This window comes from Dermacentor variabilis, chromosome 7 (genome assembly GCF_050947875.1).
Source record: "Dermacentor variabilis isolate Ectoservices chromosome 7, ASM5094787v1, whole genome shotgun sequence".
NCBI classification, from domain to species: Eukaryota; Metazoa; Arthropoda; class Arachnida; order Ixodida; family Ixodidae; genus Dermacentor; species Dermacentor variabilis.
In genome coordinates, this window is record NC_134574.1 from 34,086,041 (window position 1) to 34,107,944 (window position 21,904).

The 21,904-nt window shown below is 48.1% G+C and overlaps 1 protein-coding gene across 2 annotated transcripts in view; it reads right to left on the minus strand.

Annotated features, from left to right (window-relative positions):
- Window positions 1-1,919: 1,919 nt before the first annotated feature.
- Window positions 1,920-21,904, minus strand: part of LOC142589001 (uncharacterized) — a 140,000-nt gene continuing 120,015 nt past the window's right edge. For both annotated transcript variants that reach the window (XM_075700797.1, XM_075700796.1), the window contains one exon: window positions 1,920-2,041. In XM_075700797.1, the coding sequence (XP_075556912.1) occupies window positions 1,964-2,041 (78 nt within the window). In that variant the 3' untranslated portion in view covers window positions 1,920-1,963. The remainder of the gene's footprint in view (window positions 2,042-21,904) is intronic.

Sequence of the window (21,904 nt, forward strand, 5' to 3'; positions counted from 1 at the left end):
CTCGCTCGGGACACTGTTTCGTACAGTAAACGTTTCTTTCTCTCTTCTCTGGAGATGCCAGTTTTTCGCCAGACTTCGCGGATTCTCACATCCTGTTCTGACAACTTCGTCAATTTCTAGTCATAGTTACTTTTCGTACTTATCTGCGAGTGTTCTGCGATCCGGTAAGCAAAAAATCACAGGTCAACAAAATTTAGCTGAATTTCCCCAGTTGTTCCGGCAACTGTGCGTAGCAGGTTTTCAACTATAGGTGCAGTTGAAGCTTCTTTACAGGTCACAGAAATCTCAGAGTGTCTCCAGCTTTCTATTACCAATATGCCCATATTTTATTATGATTCCGTAGATACCAAAATATCTGCTGTACATTCAAAACTCGCCGAGCCGTTTTGATAGCTCGAAGTGACAGGATGCAACATGGCGGCACCCTGTGTTGGCGGGAAACAGCCGGAGAATATTGACTGTCCTCTTAATTTTTCACTTCTGAAAAGCGTTTTTTTGTTCTACAAATAGGCTCAAGAGCACTTCGCGAGAATCAAACAGCCTCTTCTGCCGTTTTCTTCCTCATTTGAGCTCAAAATCAGGAGAATTCTCTCCTAGGTTGGCAATATCCGCCACCTGACTTTGTTTACGATGGAAAAAGACCTTTTTTAAGCTCTTTCCTGACCGATTTGGATGCGTCAAGCTCGATTTCGACACACGTACACGTGTGCCGGGTGTGTTAATAGTGGAGGAGTACAAAACTCAAAGACCTTACTCCCTCCTTGCCGGGCGTGAGACGGAAAAAGCTCACTCCCAGGCACACGGGTGGCCGCAGCGCTTGGAAACGCTCATGATGGTAGAAGGAGGGTACAATCAAAGAAAGCATCAGGCGGAAAGTGGAGGAGGATAGGAGGGGAAGCGGCCTGCGCGTGACCTGAGTTGGCGGCGGTCGCGGCATCGGCCGCCGCGCGGGCGATCTCATCTGCACTTCCAAGAGGTAGGTGCAGGGTGGCGTGAGGTGGGGAGTGCTACACTTGTCCCGGGCGTCCGCTCTTCTGGTCAGTAGGCGGTACGAGCGTGTGTGAAGAGCGTCACTGCTCCGGCAAAGGACGATGGCGAGCGGCTACGAGTAAGAATCGATGTGACGCTCCCTTGGGTGTCGCCGCCGCTTACGCTGGTGGCACGATTTCCCCGCACTAAGAGCCGCTCCTATCGTTAGTGGAACGAAAGCGTAAGGAAAGAGCAGTGCCGGGCAAGACGGGCTGTGCAACGACGATGGCTACCATATGGCACCAGAGTAGCGCACCTCCTGTGTATGGAAACAAAAGCGATCTACTCACAGCGTTCACGTCCTAATATAAGCCGTGTACCTATATAATCATAATACAGAATATTGACGCGCGAAATGAAAACACCGATACATCTGCGTGCAAATATTTCATTATGGCGTATCGTAATCGTCATTGAATTTTTCAACACATTATTGCAATTTATTGACTCTACAGCGCAATGCCGCGGCCACGTAGTAAGACATATAGGAGGTGAAACTCCCGTCAGCACGAGCGAGCGCGGGCGACCAGATAAAGTCACAATTGTTGTATGCGCCGACGGGGCCATATACAGTGGCGGCGCCATGCGGCGCGTCGTAGAAGCCGCAGCGAAAAAAAAAATGCAGCGCCCGGGCAGGCGGCTCCGGCCACTCCGGCGCGCTCTCAACGGCGGTAATTTCTTTCCAGGCCGCCAGGCGCCGCCAGCACGATAACGGCTCCGCGGGCTTGTGACCTTTTCTGGTCGCCGCAAACAGCGGAGTTTCCACTCCTAAATATTTCTTGCTCCGTGGCCGCGGCCAACATCTCTGGTTTAGTTAATAAAGGGAATGCCTACATATGACAAATAGAAGGCAACAAATATAAAACACAAATAGTGATGTACTTAGGAGGTCTTTATTTCTAGCAATGCAGATCCGTCTTGCAGCATGTCGAATTCACCCAGACATCATGTCTCGGAGCCATCTCATGGCGAACAGGATGTACCTCACGTCAGGTGACCAATTGTAGCAGTTCTGAAATTGTTGGATAACTTATGGTACAAGGAAGGCAATAAAACATCTTATACTGCATGAGTTAATCTTTCACTTTGCTAATTTCGTCGAGAAATACGCAGAGGTCTTGTCGCGCCCTCCAAGCGCAACTTCATTAGCTTGAAAGGCAACAAAATGGAGCATACTGTTTCATCGCAACAGACACGCCTCAATAGCTGGATTCTCATTCCATTAGGGAAGGCGTGTAGCCATGCATTGTTCTAGTTACGGCGTTGTAAGGTTGTTGCTGAGCTGCTACGAGCATTCGATACAATTTTTTACTCAGCTAGTGCTCTGCGTTAACATCTACCACCAGTTCATGTTTGAACAAACCTACTTAATTTACTAAGCTAGGCCCATTTTAATTAAAATCGTGGAAAATGCAGAAGCGGCGGCATTGTAGGAGAAAACTACGAGATACGTAAACTTTTGTTGGTTAACAAGAAACGCGTATATGAAGAAATGCTGCAAAACTGTTTTGAAAGAGGCAGAGCACTCAAGAGGCGTAAGTTCCGCGTTACCTCTAGCCCTTCCACCTACATTTATTCCAGTGCATGGTGATAGAATAAATTCATATTGTTTTTAAGCTACGCTTATTTTGACTTTCATCAACATCAGGCATGCAACGAAGAGCATATAAGTGACACATTTGCTGCGACATGTAATAATAAGTTGCATACAACATTAAACACCACAAAAAGTAAGGAAAACACGTTCTTGGTTCAACTGTACCATAGTCTAAAGCAAAACTTGGATAGGTTAGAAAGTTATGCCGATTCAACACACGTGTAGAAATCGATGTCAAGTGAAGCTTTAATCAACAAGTTGACATGAAAAATTTACAACTGACTGCAATGTGGATAATTTGTTTTACTTTCATCCTGTGCACGTAAGCTCATGCAATGTTTATGTCTGTCGACGCCCAAGATCCCTTTATTGTCGTACCACATTCACTTATGCAATAGACCGCTCACAAGCTGTGATGAAATAGAAACGCCTAATCAGGTGGAATCAAAGTGTGAGACCTCTATGCAGTTATGTCACGAGCACAATGGCGATGTGTGATATTTGCCGATAAAGTAATCACGACCGGTGTATGTACAGGCACATAGTTAGCTACGTTTAGGGATTTCTAACTTCTTTAGCCATAACGGTAATATAAAGACGAAGGGCCCAATTCGGAAAGCTTTTCGGTCGTAAGTTATATTTTTCGTTGGCTGCTCGCCTTCGATAATAATGGGTCCTATATCACTATTGGTTGGCACGAACGCTTCTAGCGTTAGTACGTTTTGCGAATACGGGCCCAGTTTTTTTTACAGCCACGCCACTACTCACGACACCAGATACTACCTTCGGGTGCGTACAGCGACAGACGGGAGGAAATGGGTGCAATTGCGGTGCGTGTTCGCACATTGTTCTGTTTATAGACGTGTTCTTGCCACATCTGCTGAGGTGTTTGCTTTAGACGTGTTCATACCGCACCTTGATAGCGGTACGTACAAAGGTTATTCATAGGAGCGGCACTGTGACGCTGTTGACTGCACCAACAACCAGCCACAGAGGAAGCTGCTCATGAAAGAACCCTTCGATCGACATTCACGGAGACCGAAGAAGCGTGTGTTTGTGTGAGGCGCATTCGGCTGTTCGCCCAAGGCTCCTGCGTTCAATGAGAAATGACACTATAGGATAGTGCCTTTCAATGGGAAAACGACTTCGTGCCCACTAACCTTCCTCGGGTGGGTATTCGTTTTCTTGTCGTGAACTACACGTCTTGCCTTCCCGCTGCAAGCCTGCGAGCCTTCGATAACAGCATAAAAGTGCCGTTCATTCTTTTCGAGCGTCTTTATTTGAAGTATGCTCGGTCCACTTCCCGTACGGAAAATCCATGAAGATCTGCCCGTACCTAAAACTGCCTTTCGGATCCGAAAAGAAGATAAGCTGAATGCGTTCAGCTTCGCGTGTCGGCTTCGTAGTTTGTGCAGTAATTGCTCCGTTACGAGAAATCAACAAGGCGTCATGGAACTTGCCGGTTTTTGGTGCCCTGTGCTTTACATTCACATAAATGACCCGCATGACTCGTGACTGCGAAAAAAGAAAACAGCATATGTCTCGCGCACATAGAAGCAGAGAAAACCACGCTTCAGTATCTCACTTGATATTTTTTTTTTTCGGGCAAGGTATGGTTACTTGGACTGCTATAATTGTGTAATGCTCACGCTCAGCCAAACGAGAAGCATGTTCGACCACTTCTAACACAGATGGTCTCCGCTTCAGCGATGTCGTACATGAATACGCTAATTACTGTGTGTTCTGTAATTGCTCCGAGGGAGAAAATAGACGCGTGTAACTGCAAAAGCAGCGATATAAAATGCGATGCTTCGATCCCGTGCACACTGCACTAACCACTAGTTAAGCAACTAGTCGGTCAGTGAAAGGTATGTGGCTGAATGTGTGCGTTGTCAGTACGAGATGTTTTTCATACTCGGCTGTAGTAAACTCTTACGTAATCAGGCAGCGGTTAGAGCTTTCCCTTCCGACTGCCGTACTGTTGCCATACGTAGAAAAAAATTATTGCATTTCGATCGGTCGGATTGTGCTAAAATCACACAGTGATCGAGATGACAAAGCATGGTTGAAATACAGCACAATGTGTGGCGACAGCGCGCGGCAGCGTTATGGTACTAGTCTTTAAAAAAATAGAGGCATTCTAGTACAATTCATACAGTCCCTCAAGTCCTATGAAAGGTGTATAGTGAAACAAATCTCGCAGAAGAAAGCTTGGAGAACTGCCGGACGTTGTAAATACAGTGAACCGGATGACGTTGCAGCTCCGTTGAATCTCACGGTGCCACCGGCTGCATGACCTCCCCAAATTATTTAAGCGGCTTATTTTGGTGACCTGAAAAGTGATCACATTAGAAAACATTGACTCGCAATCCCGGCCCTACGGAAGTACATGTCCAACTTCGTGTCCGCTGAAGCTGTAGGCAAACCATAACTGCTGATGAAGGTATGAGATGTCTTATTCATCATCATCAGCCTGATTACGCCCACGGCAGGGCAAAAGCCTCTCCCATACTTCTCCAACTGCCCCGGTCATGTACTAATTGTGGCCATGCCATGCCTGCAAACTTCTTAATCTCATCCGCCCACCTAACTTTCTGCCGCCCCCTGCTACGCTTCCCTTCCCTTGGGGATCCAGTCCGTAACCCTTAATTACCATCGGTTATCTTCCCTCCTCATTACATGCCCTGCCCATGCCCATTTCGTTTTCTTGATTTCAACTAAGATGCCATTAACTTGCGTTTGTTCCCTCACCGAATCTGCTCTTTTCTTATCCCTTAACGTTACACCTATCATTCTTCTTTCCATAGCTCGAGGACGACGCAGCGAGCTATATAAAACGAGATGTCATTACTTTACTGATAATCCACGTGGTACCTCTGTCGTTTCGCAGCGCTCTCAGCTTACCGGCGCTCATCGTCGGTTGTGGTGGGCTTGTCACTTGTGCTCTGCTTCTCTGGCCTAGACACCCTCATCCTGCCGGGCTTGTCTATTGCGCTGACCTTTTCGAGGAAGAACATTCGGTTCCTCCAGGACATGGTGCTTGCACTCGGCTTCTCGGGCTCCATCTTCATCTGCGGCACGTGCACGACGCCGTTGTTGACATTGACGTTTCTGTGGCCTGGAGTCCTAGCTCTGCGTGTCCTACCCATAGCAGTGTTTCAACTGGATTGTCCACGGGAGCTGCAGTCGGGGCAGTTCAGCAGGCGTGGGAATTATTGTAACAATATGGGTTTGCCCAAACTTTGTCCTTCTTGCTTCAAACGGCTTCGTGACTTTGTGAACTCGTTTTTTTTCAACAAAGTATTGTGTAATAAATAAATAAACATCATTAAGCTGTCCGACGGCAGCATTGGAACATAGGGCCCCTAGTACAGAAGCCCGATATTGAATGAATTACGCCACGGACGCATACAGCGAGAAGTGGCCTAGTCATGAAATATGTAGTTCGGATGCTTGTTTTCTGCTTGTGCTTTATTGAAACGACTTGGGTTCTGTATGTTGTATGCGTAATTACAAAGAACGCATTAATTTTTCACTTCAGCTTGTTGAGTCCTTGAAACCTGCTTCCCCTGCGCCGCGTGTCGGCCCGGTATGGCGCTATACTGCGATCGGCCCACATTATTTCCCAGGGAAACGGACAAAAAAAATTGCACTGACTAAACTCCCTAGTGCCAATTTTGAGCGAAGCTGTTCTGAATTCGCCATATATCGTAGCAAAGAATTGGATTCGGAGTGACAGAGTTCTCTCGGCGGCGTGACTGAGCCTCTCCTCGGGCAGCTCGTTCAGCAGCAGCGGCAGACGAAGCATTCCCACCAGTTCTGTCGCTCTTTGTTTAGAAAGAAGGCATGAACACGATTTCTCTCGCGGAGGGCAATTTCTAGCGGCGGCGGCGACGCGTGCGAGTGAAAGCGTGCGTTGGTGAGCCGGCGAACGCGGCTGAATCTCGCGCGCGCCAGCGAGGAAGGCGGGCCGGAAGCGCACTATCTCCTGTCGCGCGCGAGGCACGGGTTGGGGCGAGGGAGGGGGAGAGCGGCGGCCTGCTTCTCCGGCGGCTGCTGCTTACTGCGTGGCCGTGCGGGCGCCGTATCCTCAAGGCGACCTACGACGCGCGGGCGTCATCTTCAAAGCGACATGCGATGTTCGCAGGGTTTTCGGAGCGGTGGTAGCTTCGTACGTGCTTTGCTTTCGAAGTTTCGTTCGCGTTGAAGCAAGAAATACACGAGTGCAAATTCGCTTGCTGCTGCTACCGCGATTCCTCACTCCAGCGTTTGCATACGCAGTTTCCGCTGTCCTGGGGCGAGATGTGTCCGCGTTTACCTGCGCGTTCGTGGCACCGTGCTTGCTAATTTAGTTAAGCGAATGCGCACAAGCTTATATGGCCGCTAAAACTACTATCCTTACTTCTTATAATTATCCACTGATTTGCTATCGCAATCGGTGCTTCGCCTTCCGGGTGACACTGCTACTTTTGTTTTTTCATATCTAGCTTCGCGCCGCGTTCGCTGTCGTCTTTCGTTGCGGTTGTTCTCTCGGTTACGAGTGACACCTACGCTCCCCGAATGAACGGGTCGACTAACGAGAGGCTAACAGCTTTGCTTTATAAGACACACCGGCATACCGAGACAAGCCAGCTGCAGCATTTCCGTAACCAGCCACACCACAGTCCGAGATAACTGCTAAAGGTGCGTACATAGACCGACACAGCGTGAACGCACGCGCGCGCACGCTGCGTCAGTTGGCGAGAGCGTGCATAGGCATAAACATCTAAGCGCACAAAATAAAGTTACAATTCAACAACAGATCATACTCCTGAAAGCTCTTTCCCTGTCAACTTCTTTGTGACACGCCATTTTAAGCCATCTTTTATTACAGAATGAGCAGGACTTGTGCATATCTTATTAAAAAATACATCTTTTTAAACGGACAGCAAACGAACACACCCAGTATCCCTTTATTAATACAGCTGCTATAAATAATGTATGCGAATTCCACGCGTATGTAGAAATCAGTGATAAGCGAACGTTTTTTTGCATTGACTAACATGGCGTCACTTCTTCGATTTCACTTCTATGAATATCAGCGCTTATCACTCAACGCATGCTCTCCTTCAATTCTTCGTTTCCTCTTTTTTTCACACCCAAGTACTTTTGTTGCCGACTTCTTCGCTTCTTGCCTGTTCTTCTGATTGTATATTCGGGTACCGACCCAGTCGCCAATGGCCAATCTTGGGGATCGGCCAAGAATTTTCATATGCCCAGTGACACATGCTCAGTTGCACATTGCCAATGGGGCAAGTTGTGCATTGGCACACATGCTCGTGAAGTGGGACATGCCCAGCTGGAAATACCCAACAGTTCTTGTTATCTGCTCGGCCCGATACCCAGTTGTCTTGCTGGTATAATCGATAACCCCGCAGCAGACAGCGCACGCAAAATGTACGCAATAAGTAAAGTCAGCTCCGCTTTATTACGGTAATTCGGCTTTCAGGGATTCAGTGTAAGAAGGTAGGAGAAGTTAGTGACGGGGGTTTAAAAATTGGATGTTCAATAACTACATTGAAGTGTAACATTTTATGCGTTGGTACCCTGATCCAGCATGTTTCCGTGAATGAACATGTGCCATAGTGTGCATACCGAAATGATAGTCAAAGCAGCATTACAATTAGGAATCAAACATTTGAATTCGAGCCATTTTTGCCTGCTCCGACCATTTTGCAGAAACGTGCCGAGTATACAACATGGAGCGCTGCGAATGTGCCGCGAGATGTATGCCGCTGGCTATACGGGTGTTTTTCTTTTGTATTATTATTTTTTGCAGCGAAGCTCGTAGGCGCCCGTTGCTGCGTTTCGCATCGGCGTCGGCCCTCGGCGTAACCGAGCGAACGCGAAGCGCAATGGCGGTTGAAAGACGGTGATAGCGAAGAGAGAGCGAGGATGGAAGCAAAGGAGGAGATTGCAGTGGAACCATGAGGCTGAAAGGAGAGGAGGAGGATATGGCAAAAACGTGAGAAAAAAAATCGTAGTGCCGTGCAGACGGGCTCTGCTGCAACTACTACTACGAGAGTGCGCCACAGTAGGGCGCCGTCGTCTGTTCACCGATGGCATGCGGCGAGCGCGTGCACCGATACATTATATGGAAACAAAGCGTTGTATGAGTTGAGGTCCATCTGCGACGGCTGCTGCGAATAGCGCCTACGCGTCGCCCAAGCGCTGCCTCTTGCACTTGCCCGATTAGCGAGGCAGTCGCGCCACACTTCGTTCCGTTTCCAGGGTGCCGCACGAGAAAGATTGTCCAGCCAGCCAATATATCGCGAAATAAGCATTGATAGAGCTTCGCTCACATTTCGCATTAGAGAGTTCCATAGTCTTCGGTTATATTTTTAGATAATACACAATTCTTTAAAGATCATGTGGCAGATAGCATAATTGAGCTCATTGAGCTTAATTATTCCAAGCGGCTGACATTCCCCACACAAGAAATCAAAATGCATGCACGACTAACTAATTAGCTTTTCAATTAATTATTTGTAGGACATTTGTATTTTATGAATTGTAACCGGTGAATTCGTAAGCCATATTCAGATGGAATAAATTCTAAGTATCAAACGGTTTTCCACATATGCGGTGCGAAACTTGCGGTTTATATGCACTATTCTCCTTACCTTTTTAACCCGTTTTATGCATTACAGCACTGAAGTAACTGGAACGCCCATCTATTTCATTCAATATTTTGTATGCTTTAAAAATAAGAACCGCTACATGCTCGAGCGACAACTTCACCCACTGGGTATGTGCCTCTGGGCATGTGAACATTGTTGGCCAATCCCCAAAAATGGGTACGTGCCACTAAAGTTAGTTAGGTGTCCAAATATACTAACATAACAAAAGCCAAGAAGTGAGGTTCCCAATAGAAAATGGAACAAATCTGAAGAACGCTGTCATTGCATAGAAACCAATTGCAGATAGAAAGCCCATGGCCACCTTGGACACATTTTCACAGGTAGAGAGAGAGAGAGTGAGAGAAATTAGCTTTGCTGTTAAACAGCTCATCGTGAGAACTGTCGTCACTTATAAAACATCGGGTGCTGCGTAGTGCAATTTCTTGAATGTCAATGTGCGATGTGGAACGCTTTGTTCAACTATTGGGCTTTGCCAAGCATACCGCGCGTGACGACGACAAGATGACGGCGTGGAACGATCGTAGCAAAATCAAGCCGAAGAAACGACCATAAAGGCTGGACGGCGACTGTGTGACGACCGGACAATGACAGTGGTGGCGTCACGACAATGACGAAATAATCACGCCGGTGCAATGGCGACAACGATGTGACGACGACGTCAGGACGGCACTAAAATGACGAGAACGGCATGACGACGGTATGACAACAAGGGGCTGAAAATTTCGAGGGCATTAAACTTCGCCTTTAGGAGTGCAACGCGATAGCATTGAAAGATCCCTGACTGCTTCTCACGCTTCCCTACAGCTGCACCTTATGTAACCGTACAGTCTACCGGGAAACGCTGGTGGCGAACTCTATGCACGAAGGCGAGTTTTCTAGTAGAAACGTGGCCTCTTTCGTGGACTGAGATGTGGTAGAGTGCCTCGATGCGCGCGCCACCACTAGCGGAGGCACGCGCATCGAGGCACCCTACGATGGATGGATGAATGGATGTTACGAATGTCCCCTTTGGAACGGGGCGGTGGGTTGCGCCACCAAGCTTTTGCTACTGTACTGCCTAATGCGCTGCCTACGTTAAACAATACTAAAGAAGAAAAAAATAACTGAACTCCCACAACCATATTATCTGATCCCCTATTGCGAACTGTGCTTTCGTACATCTCCGTTTTTTGTCGTTTCCCTACCTTTCTTCCACCAATCCTCCAATCGCCTCTTACTAATCCCTATTGCGGACATGTTTACTTTTCTGCTCCTCTCGCCGAACCCAAGGGCTTCAAGGAGGCCAGTGGTGCCTAAATCGACCACTGGGCAGACGTCTTCACATTCTAATAAAACATACTCCATCATTTCCCTAGGTTTACCACAGCAAGCACATGCTTCTTCTTCCTTCTTATATCTCGCTTCATAGGTGCGTGTTCTAAGGCATCCCGATCTTGCTTCGAAAAGTAATGAGCCTCCCTTTGAGTTATCATAAATTGTTTCCTTCCTGATTTCGTTTTTCTTCTTAAGTAGTTACTCATGGCAGGTTTCTTTGCCATTGCCGCAACCCATGAGATTATTTCAACCTCTCTGACTTTCCCTTGACGTTATTTGTTGCTGTGTTGCCCACCCTACAGGCCGCATACTTGCTGGTAAGCTTCCTAGTTCTTTTCCTCCACTGTGAATCAATGTTTTTCCTGTACAGATACCTCAGCACTCTCCCAGCCCATTTACTTTCTTCCATATTCCTCAGTCGTTCTCCATATTCAATTTTACTGCGAGCTTGCCTCACTTCAAAACTAGTCCAGCCCATATCACCCTGCACAGTTTGATTTGTAGTCTTCCCGTGAGCCGCCAATGCGAGGCGTACCACTGACCTTTGGTTCCCATCGAGTCCTGAATGTACCCCGGATTTACAGCAAACAACCGCATTTCCAAAAGTAAGTCCTGGAACCATTACACATTCCACATACCCCAGAGCACCTGGTACCTATTGTATCCCCATAGCGCTCTGTGCTTCCATTATGGCTGCATTTCTCTTCCCCATCACTGTTATTGTTTTTCCCTGTGTTTCCATATATCTATTGCCTTAGTTTAGCCATATACCAAGGTATTTATATTCAGTTACGCGACGTGTTTTCCGGCCCTGTATCGCCACTGTCTGTTCACTGTTTTCATTGAATAGCATAACACCTGATTTTCTAACACTAAATTTCAAACCTAAATTGTTGCCTTCCTGTCCACAGATATTAGCCAGACGTTGCAAATCACTTTGCATGTTAGCTCGCAACACAATGTCGTCTGCATAAAATAAATGTAGAAGCTGCTGCTCAACTACTGTAACTGCCTGTTTGTATGAAAGATTAAAGCCGATATTACTTTCTTCTGACGACCTCTCCAACCTTACCATGTACATCATAAACAGCAGTGGAGATAAAGGGCCCCCCTGCCTCAGTCTCTTGATGATATCAACTTTCCTCTCGATCCCTATCCCTTCCCATTCAAAGCAAACGGTATTTTCTAGGCAAATTTATCTCAGAAGCTGTAGACAACCATCGCCTAGCTAACCCTTCCCCTTTCAGGATATCCCTCAAAATGTTGCGGTTTACGTTGTCATACACTCCTGTAATGTCTAAAAACACCACATATACCGGCCTGCTTTCTACTTTTGATATTTCAAAACACTGAGTAAGAACAAATAGGTTATCATCTAAACGCCTACGTATTCTGAAGCCATTCTGAAGTTCTCCCAAAATCCCATTATTCTCTTCCTATGCTTGAAGCTTTAATTTGATTGCCTGCATTGCTAGCCTGTATATTACCGATGTAATGGTCGACGGTCTATACGAGTGAATTCTGTCTTTCTCCCCCTTACCTTCATATATATTAAATTCATTCTACCTTGTCGCCAACTGTGTGGTATTCGTCTTTCTTTTAAAGTTTTTTTCCCACTGCTTTCACCAGAGCTTTTTACTATTTTGTCCTAGTTCATTAATCAGCCTAACGGGAACCTCGTCTAGCCCTGTGGCTGTGCACTTAGGAATTTTCTCTTCGGCTTTCTTCCAGTTAAAATTTGTCAGCACCAGCTCCTTTTCCACCTGTGTCTCTTTCATGCCCTTTTTTTTTCTTCAGATACAACCTTGTCACTGCCTTGGAAAGATTCGGCTGTTATTTTTCGGACGTAATTTATTGTCGCTTCTCCTTCCAGCCTGTTCTGATCATTGTGTAGGATATGTTGTATTGTGTTTGACTTCCTGCCTAAGAATTTTATGTGGTTCCAAGACATTCTAGGTGCGGCCTTCTTTATCTCACGTATTTCTGAGAACCAGCGTTCACTTTCACCTTTTAATTTTGCTTGCACCAGTATTGCACCACAGACTTTTCTCCCAGTATATTTTACAATTACTGGTTACTTCATCCAGCGGCAACTGCGCCTTCGTTGCCTGCCTGCGCTCTCGGGATGTTTTCTGTCGTTCGGCAATCGCTTTTCGTATCTCCCTGTTCCACCAGCTTTTCGCTTTCTTTTTTCCTTTCCAACAAACATGTTGTTCCTCTTTCCGTATTTCTGTCGTTATTACGCAGAGAAGCTCACCATATTTCCTCTCTTTACTTGGCCATTTGCCAATTCTTCCTTGTCGCTGGATGGATGGATGGATGGATGGATGGATGAATGGATGTTATGAGCGTCCCCTTTGGAACGGGGCGGTGGGTTGCACCACCAAGCTCTTGCTACTAAACTACCTATGGGGAACCAGCGCTGGAGTTTTCACGACGCCTGCAGCGCCTCCCTGCCGGTCAGAATGTGCACAGCGCAGCCGCCCCGCGGACGAAAATCGCTGCTGGTAGCGACGTTGCGTGCGCTGAAAGTCGATGAAAAACAAAAGGACGCCGACGGTACTGCTGCGTATACAAGTGTCACAACTACGTCGGAATGAGGGAGGATGTATCCTTCTGCGTCTTTCCATCTGAACCCTACGAACAAGAACGGAGGCAGCGTTGCATCCAAGCAGTCAGGCGAGCGGTGTAAGTTCCCGTCTTGTCGCCCTGTTAAGCGGTGTCGGGCGGGTTTCTAAATCGAATTTCGCGTGTGTGCTTAGTTTATTCGATAGTGAAGACGGTCAGCCGTGGCAGCCAGTGCCAAACAGCAGAATCTGCAGTCGGCCTTTCGTCGGAAACAAAATGAGCAATAGCATGCACCATCCGGCATGTGTACCAACCATTTTTCCTTCGCAATACCACCGCCAAGCTCCTTCCAATGCCACCGCACCAAGCGAACGATACGAAAGGTAAATAGTTTCCATTCATTGCCAAGAATTATGTGGCAGAGAAGCTGCCTTGTAATACGAGTTCTGTGCGCATAGTGCCAGCGCAAGCGCGACTAAGCCGCCTATGTGTTTTTAAAAATGCGCATGCGGATGAGGGCTCGGCGTTGAGATGCATCCGGTAAATTTATGTAGTCAGTGCTAAATGTAGCCAGGGTTGTTATGGATCAAGCAGCGGAACAGCCAAACCTTTGCTTGCCCGAGTCAGCTGATGCGATAAAGCTTTCTTCTCCATTGACTGCTGTGGCCAAGTAACATCAGAATTTCTTATGTCTAGCCAGAGAAGTATAAAATGCCTTCAGGCCAACTAATACTTCCGAAACCATAGCGCACCAAGACCGGCGCCGTAGCTATTAGATTTGCGAGGCAGGCTGTCACACAAGCATGGGAATGGCACAGGGCGCAACCGTTAAATAAACGCACGTGCTCACCGCGACACACTGTGAAAAATATATAAAGCTTAAAAAGCTTCTTTCGTCATTTCTTCACTTGATGGCGCTAGCTTCTTTACGAAAACTGTCCATTGGAAGCGGCGCGAAAACGGAAACATGCGAGCCATATGCGCGAACTATGAAACGGCCGCGGCCGTGTCGTCTGGTCGAGAGGCTTGAATATGCCGCGTTCCGTCACCAGGGCGCCGTGCAACGCACTCTTTTCGACGCGCCGCCTATCCAGCGCTGGTTCCCCATTATCCTACCTAAGACGCTGCGGCGGGAGTGAGCGCCATCTGGCGGTGTTACTAGGAACCAGGCGCGCCGCTTTATGGCCTTTGAGACTTGAGACTGTTTGAGACCGGCGCGCGCTAACCTCGGAGGCCTTGGAGCCACACTGAATAGTAGAGAGGCCGTAAATGGGATTGTTTTGTGTTTCCACGCAACAGAATCATGTTTTCTCATATATTCAATCTACAATTCATCGCCGTCATGTCTGCAGGTTGTGTGTAAGTTGTACTTTATGGTTTTTCAGAAGTATTTTAGCTTGAACAATTCAATTAGTTGAGTAACTTCCTTGCGTTACACGGAAGGCATGTGTGGTTGGATGTGCGTGGTTCTAAAGTATTGTTGTCGAAATTATGGTCGACGCTGGATGCCGGACGCAGACGCTGGATTTTATGCGACACGGTGCCCTTAACGCTATCGCATTAAAAATAAAGCTAATGTCAGCGTTCTTGCGTGCGACGGCGACAAGCGACGCGATGGAGAATGTTCTCGCTTGCCGGTGAAACCACATGCCAGCGAAGGCTGCTGCGACGCGTCCACGAGATTGCGCGATCCGCTTGGTTGTATGTTTCGGTGAGTAAACGTCGCAGTTACGATGGACCCGCACTATTCTCTGCAATTTGCCCGTGAGGTTTGATATACTGCCAACAGTTATGCGACGACCACTCTAGCTAATCACCCAGTGGCGTGATTTCGTTCATTGAGCTATCGTACACATCGCCTCCAGCACAGCAGCGCTCGCACGGCAAACCGCACCGAGTATTGGCATTTAGCGCTTCCTCGGCCACCGAAGTTGAAACATTTTCGTGATTTTGCAAACATGCCTACTACCCACAGTAACAGCAATCGTGCTTGTTCTTATGTCGTCTCGAGATGTAACGGCGATGGACACGCAAAACACCTCGAGATGTCCCGAACGAGGAGGTGGCGCCAAGCAGCGCTATACTGCTGGTCCTGTGCTTCGGCGCTTTTTCGCTGTGTTAACAGTGAGCTTGCACTTTCCACTGCAATTGTCCCGTGATACGGCAACTATTGCCCAATGTGTTGCCACGATTTCTGTCCACGGCTTAAATACGTGATTACGAGGATGCAGTTGTTGTACATCGTAGCCAAAATACCACGCCTCACTCAACCACGCGGAAATTTGCCCCATTAGCCCTTCTTCCGACAACTAATCGAAACAGTCTAGCGGCTTTTCAACCATGGACGTAACCCATCGATCCAGTAAGAGTCCTTTCGCGTCTCAAGTTTCAGCGGCGATGAGCACGCAAAAACACGAGGCACGTGGACGTGGCGCAACACATCGAGCTGCGAGCGACCGGGAAGATGTGCTTCACCGTTACACACGGAGGAGGAGCGATGACGTGGATGAGGAAGGTCATCCTTTCATATCACTCGAAAAATCGCGCGAATGGAGTTTGGACTCCACTGTGTTGAAATTACGGCGATGGTGTGAGGATGATGGCACGATGACAACGTGATGACGACGATAGCATGAAAGGAACTGTATGATGGCAACGATGTGACGGTGACAACGTGACGACAGTGAGATCCGTCAAATACGTCAAGCATACGTATCGGATCCAGAAGATAGCTACAAAAGGGTGGTGCACGGATTGCCAGCCCACACCGAATCAACAGATCTCCAACACCTGCGAGTCAGGACACAAGGAGTGACCATTGAAAGGGCCCGAAGTCTAGGAAACTCAAACTCCGCTCTCCTCACCTTCTTGGGAGGCACGCGCCCCAAATGCGTGTACTACATGGGAGTAGAGATGCTGTGTATGGAGTAAAGATCGAGAATCCAAACGTGTCTACTAGAGTGCATGCGAGGAGAACACCGCTCAGACGTGTGTCCAAACCCCAAGAAGATATGTCGGGGCTGCGAACTCGAAAATCCACCCTCACAGGGACAGGAATGCAACTGAAGTGCGCCGTGTGGGGGCGGCGGGGCACGAGATACGTAGGCGCCCGAACAAACTGATTGTCGCAAAGCGCGGAAAGACGGCTCGCAAGTCGCATTCGCGAGAGAGGTCGAGAAAGAACACCGAAAAGACATCGGGGCCCTGGTTCGAGTCGACGGAGAAGGAAGAGGACCTCTACCGACGCCGATCGAGATCCAGGTCACTACACAGAAGCAGAACGAAACCAAATACTCTATCGAAGTCAACTCGAGGGCTTCCAAACGGGCGCACCTGCCTCAAAAACAGCAGGTGAGCTGGGCGAGGCTTGTTTCTTCCACTGCTTCAAAACAGATTACCAGCGAAAATGATAAACGCATCAAGAAAATGGAAAAGCAAAATGCACGACTAAGAGAACAGCTCAAAGAAGAAAAACAAACGAAAATCACCAGATAAACAAATATCACAGTTAGAGGCGCCAATAAATAACAAGATACAACAGCGACAAACACTGCATCAGTCTAAAAAAAATAGCCAAAAGCAAGGCCGTGCCAGACATAACCGCGGACTCTGCGCCGTCTCCGACAACACCAATCTGAAATAACCTGCGATCAACGGCACCGTAAATCCAAACAATGATCACGGAACACATGAAAATATTCATGCACGAAATTATGGCCTTAGTTCATCAAAAGCTAATGGAATTTCAACAAGTATGCACGAAAGACGTGGAAGAACGTGAGACATTAGTGGCGGAACAACTTAAACCAGTCACGAATACTGTTCCGACCAAAAAACGCGCAATTTCTGTAGGAGTGGGTCCGATAAAATCTAAAATAAGCCACTGCGTAACAGAATCCGATGGCTCAGAGACGGAAACATCACGGACATAAAATAAGAGTGGGCAGCATGGCTTATCACACTAATAAGCAACAACGAATACCAAATTCAGACCAATTAGATACCTAGCAATTGAACTGCCGTTACTTCACTAGGACAGCAGCAGCTCGCCGATAGTTTATCAAAAACTCTGAAAAACCAAAAACCACTACGGACGTGATGTTTATGCAGGATGTCGGAGCCAAGCCGGTAAGAAAGCTGCAGGGATACTACACCCTTGGCGATCCCCAAAATTCGATGTGATGTTTAGTCAGGATGTCGGAGCCAAGCCGGTCAAAAAGCAGGGATACTACACCCTTAGCGATCCCCAAAATTCGAAGGTCGCGACGCTGGTGAGCAAGTGGATAAACGCTCAGTTATTAACATTTCCAGAAATTGAGGCAGATAATAATTCCATAGTTATCAGTGTGACGCCAATGAAGCGAAGGCACACACAATAATCACAAATGTGCACCGTCCACTCAAAACCAAAGGGGACGACCTACCCCAAATTCTCTCGCCAGCTAAAGATTCTACGGGTACCCGAGCTAAGGCGGTGTAGCGGGTGATCTTAACGCAACCCACATACTATGGGGATACGCGAAAACATCGCCCAAAGGCTTCCTGCTCGAGCGCAGCGTCACGGCCTTGAAATAACGGGCAATAAAGCAAATCGGCAAACCGACGCAAACGGGTAACAATGTCAGCAGAGACACGGCTCCCGAACGCGCATATACAATTAACATCAGAGGCGCACAGTGGGTTTCCCTTGACAAAAGCCTTGGAAGGAGCCAGGAAGATCAGGTTAGCAATAAGGAACACTAAGTTAGCCGAGCGGCCTTGTTATACAGAACTCCAGAGGGCGCTGAAGGAATCGGCTACCACCCCAACCAACATGCGGGAATGGGCTCAATTTCTTCAACAACTGCACGCGGACACCACCAAAGCCATTGAGCGCACAGCGGAGGCACCGGTGTGCCACCTGGTCAGCCTATCGGAAGAGCGGTGGAAACTGGCCATGAGGTGGAAAAGACACCTCTGATCAAACACCTGAGACAACGCATCGCTCTCTTCGCAGAGCAAGCCCAATGCCCCGCCAACGAGCTAGCTAAAAACGAGTGGGCGACGTTCTGCGGAACCCTATCAGGGACTCTGCGAACGACCAGTACGTGGAGAATACTACACAGCATGCTATACGCGATGAGCACACGTACTGAGAATAACAAGAAGCCTTAAATTATAGCAGAAACTTGGAGGGTAGAAGGACTACTCGACGACCTTCAGAACAAATACAAAGGACCCTCAACCGCTACGCGATCGCCCAACACCACGAGACTATACGCGGGAGAAGCCAACCCTAACTTAAACGAGGAAATACCGCACGCGGAAGTGTACGAGGCGTCACAAGCCGCACTTAAGAACTCGGCACCGGGCCCAGACTCGATCACAAACTCACTTATTCGGAACATAGATTCGGTGGCCCTAGCGAAAATAACAGAGACATTAGAAGGCGAGTGCTCGGTCAAGGGCGACTTGCACCAGGAATGTAAATTGGCTAAAATAATCATGATTCCCAAACAAAAAACAATCCATCGATCCATACACTCCGGCCGGTATCGTTCACGTCCTGCCTGGGAAAGATCTATGAGATGGTGATCTATAGCACACTGCAGCGATGCCTGGAAGAGCGGAACTGGTTCCCGGACTCCATGATAGGATTTCGCACGGGTTTATCCTGTCGAGACCCCTTCCTCCTACTTACAGGCGAATTCTAACTAATATACCGTACGGCGACGAGAGACAAGTCCTATAGCACTAGACCTGAAAGGAGCATTCGACAACGTCTCTCCCGCCGCAATACTCGAACAACTCGAACACGCGGGTTGCGGCGAGCGTACCTACAACTGCGTAAGGGAGTTTCATTCTAACCGCGAGACACGCATCAGTCTTGGCCAAGTCACATCGGAGACATTTAAAATGCCTAGAAAAGGATACCTCAAGGAACGGTAATATCGCCTCTTCTCTTCAACATGGCGCCTCGCACGTTATCTGCATCGGTTACCCGATCTAGGTAAACACGCTCGACTAGGATGGCATCACGCTGTGGACGAGCAGAGGTTCCCAGTGGGATAGATAATATATGCTCCAGAGCACAGTCTTTGCGGTGTAGAAATTTTCCCGAGAAAGCGAGCTGAAGTGTGCTCCCGAAAAATTCAAGGTCATCCGGATACACGCGATAGGCTATGAATCCAGATGGTCGATAACATTGCGGTTGAAGGCCACACGGTCCGAGAGGTACCCACAATGCGAGTATTGTGTTTGTGGCTTCAGAGCGACGCGAGATCAGCACAGACGCTCAAACCTCGGATACTTGCGTCGCAATTTTGCTCTAGCCCCTTTACGTCTAAAGCTGTTACTTTAACAAACTCTAGTAAGGCGTAAACTTGAATACGTGTCGGCGATACGGGTCCAGCTCAACACACCTTAATTGACCTCATCGAATCCATACAAAACCGTTCCGCTCGTTTCATTACCTCCATCATCGTACAGCTAGCGTTTCCTTAATGAAATCGAAACTTATATGGCCAGATCTACTTCTCCGGCGAAAAATTTCCCGCCTGGCCTTGTTTCATAAAATCTTCCTTTTTTGCAGATCACTAAAAAGCCAACTTTTTTTTCAGCCTTATTACGTGTCATCTCGCAGTGACCGCCAGTTTAAGGTCGCCATCCCCTATTGTCACACTAATGTTTTCTTCGACTCATATCTGCCAAAAACTTGCAGCGAGTGGAACCGCCTTCCCCCTTCCATTGCCTCAGCTGTGGACATGCCATCTTTCAAATCATCACTTACTGCCTACCTGATGTGATAGAGCCACTACTTTTGTTTAAAAACTTGCACTCTGTACTTTTGTATTTGATTTTATTTTTTGTAATAGCACCGATATCTTTTTATAGAAATCTGCACTCTGTACTTCTGTATCGGTTTCTATTTTTACATTGTACCCACCCCCTCTCTAACCCTCTTCCGGGCCTTGAGGGTACTGAAATAAATAAATAAATAACACCCGCAACCCACAACATAGCCCAAATGATAGGCCAAGTGACGTATCGAAAGATGGGCATGCGAGAAGGCGATACACTGAGGCTCGTACAGGCCTTAGCAATTAGTCGAATCACGTATGACTTACCTTACCAAATCCTTAACACGGAAGAGGAAAGGCAGGCCAACACGATAACTTGAGCCGCTTTCAAGTGAGGCCCTGTGCCTGCCTAAACGTACCTCCACGGAGCGCATGCTAGCTTTGGGACTACACAATACTTTCGATGAACTCAGGCAGACCGCTCTGATGCGACAGAGGGAACGCCTCAGCTTCACAAAAACTGGTAGGGAAATATTGACTCGACTCAATATCCCAGCAAACCCCATTTATCTCACCGAAGAGGCCGTACCTCTCCCTCCTTCGGTGAGACCCAAAATTACAGTAGCTCCAATTACCAAGAACATGTATCCCGAGTACAAAAAGGAAAGGCGCAAAGCACGCGCACAACACATTCAATCAGCGTACTCTAATAACCATAGGTACAACACGTACTACACGGACGCAGCTATGTATGCAGAGGCGACCGGACAGCGCTACCAAAGGAGGTATGCCCTGGCAGTCGTGAACACGATCTGCCAACAGCAAATTACCGCGTCGGCCATGGCGAGATCCCCCACCTCGGCTGAAATGTTAGCGGTGGCGATCGCCCTCGCTCACGCAGAACGCTGTCAAAGAGACTCGGTTGTGTTAACGGACTCCCGGGAGACATGTCACATGTTTCTCAAGGCATACAGGACTGTGGCTAGCTTCGCGATAATTCCCAAATCTTTCAACTACCGTCATCGCCTAGGTGCCCGGGTCCCGTGGGGGTACAAGGGAACGAACAGGCTAACGCATTACTCGTGGGTGTACCAACCGAGCGACGGCAGCCTCTTCTAGCCCTAACCACTCGCACTATCCCTCTCAAAATCTCACCAACTTAAATGCCAAAGACATCCTTGCTCTTCAGAGCTGATGGATGGATGGATGAAAAACTTTATTACGGTCCTTTAGGACGCGCGCTAGCGCGCAGCGGGCCGCTCCCACGTCGGGACAGAGAGGCCGAGCCTCTCCTCCGCGTCGCGGGCCCGTTGGACAGCCCATAACTGTTCTTCGAGGTTGGGACTGTGTAGGACCACATCCCAACGTGAAGCAGTGTTGTTTTCATCGCCGCGTAACGCGGAACATCGCCAGAGCATGTGAGGTAAATTCGCTAAGTCATTGCATAGTGCACATGCATTTGTTGTCTGAATTTCGGGGTACACCTTGTGAAGAAGTAGGGGGTTTGGGTAAGCCCCCGTCTGTAGAAGCCTTAGTGTCAAAGCCTGAGGTCTATTGAGTTTGCAATGTGGGAGGGGGTAGATCCTCCGAGTCAAGTAAAAGTGCATAGTAATTTCGTTGTACGAGGAAGGAGAGTCCCGATTGTCAGTACCCCCTTCGTCACGCTGCCCGGTAGCTACGCGGTTGATGATCCCTCGCGCAGCTCCGTGTGCCGACACATTGAGGTTGGGCGGGTCACCCTCGATCTGTCCCATGTGGGCTCCAAACCAGATCAATGTGTGTGGCTTGATCTCCTTGCTTCCTAGTATCCCTAGGGCCAGCTCAAATACGGTTCCTTTGGCAAATGCCCTAACAGCTGATATGGAGTCACTGTAGATTGATGTCCTCTTGTCGTCCAATAAGGCCATCACTATTGCAGCCTGCTCTGCAATCTCAGC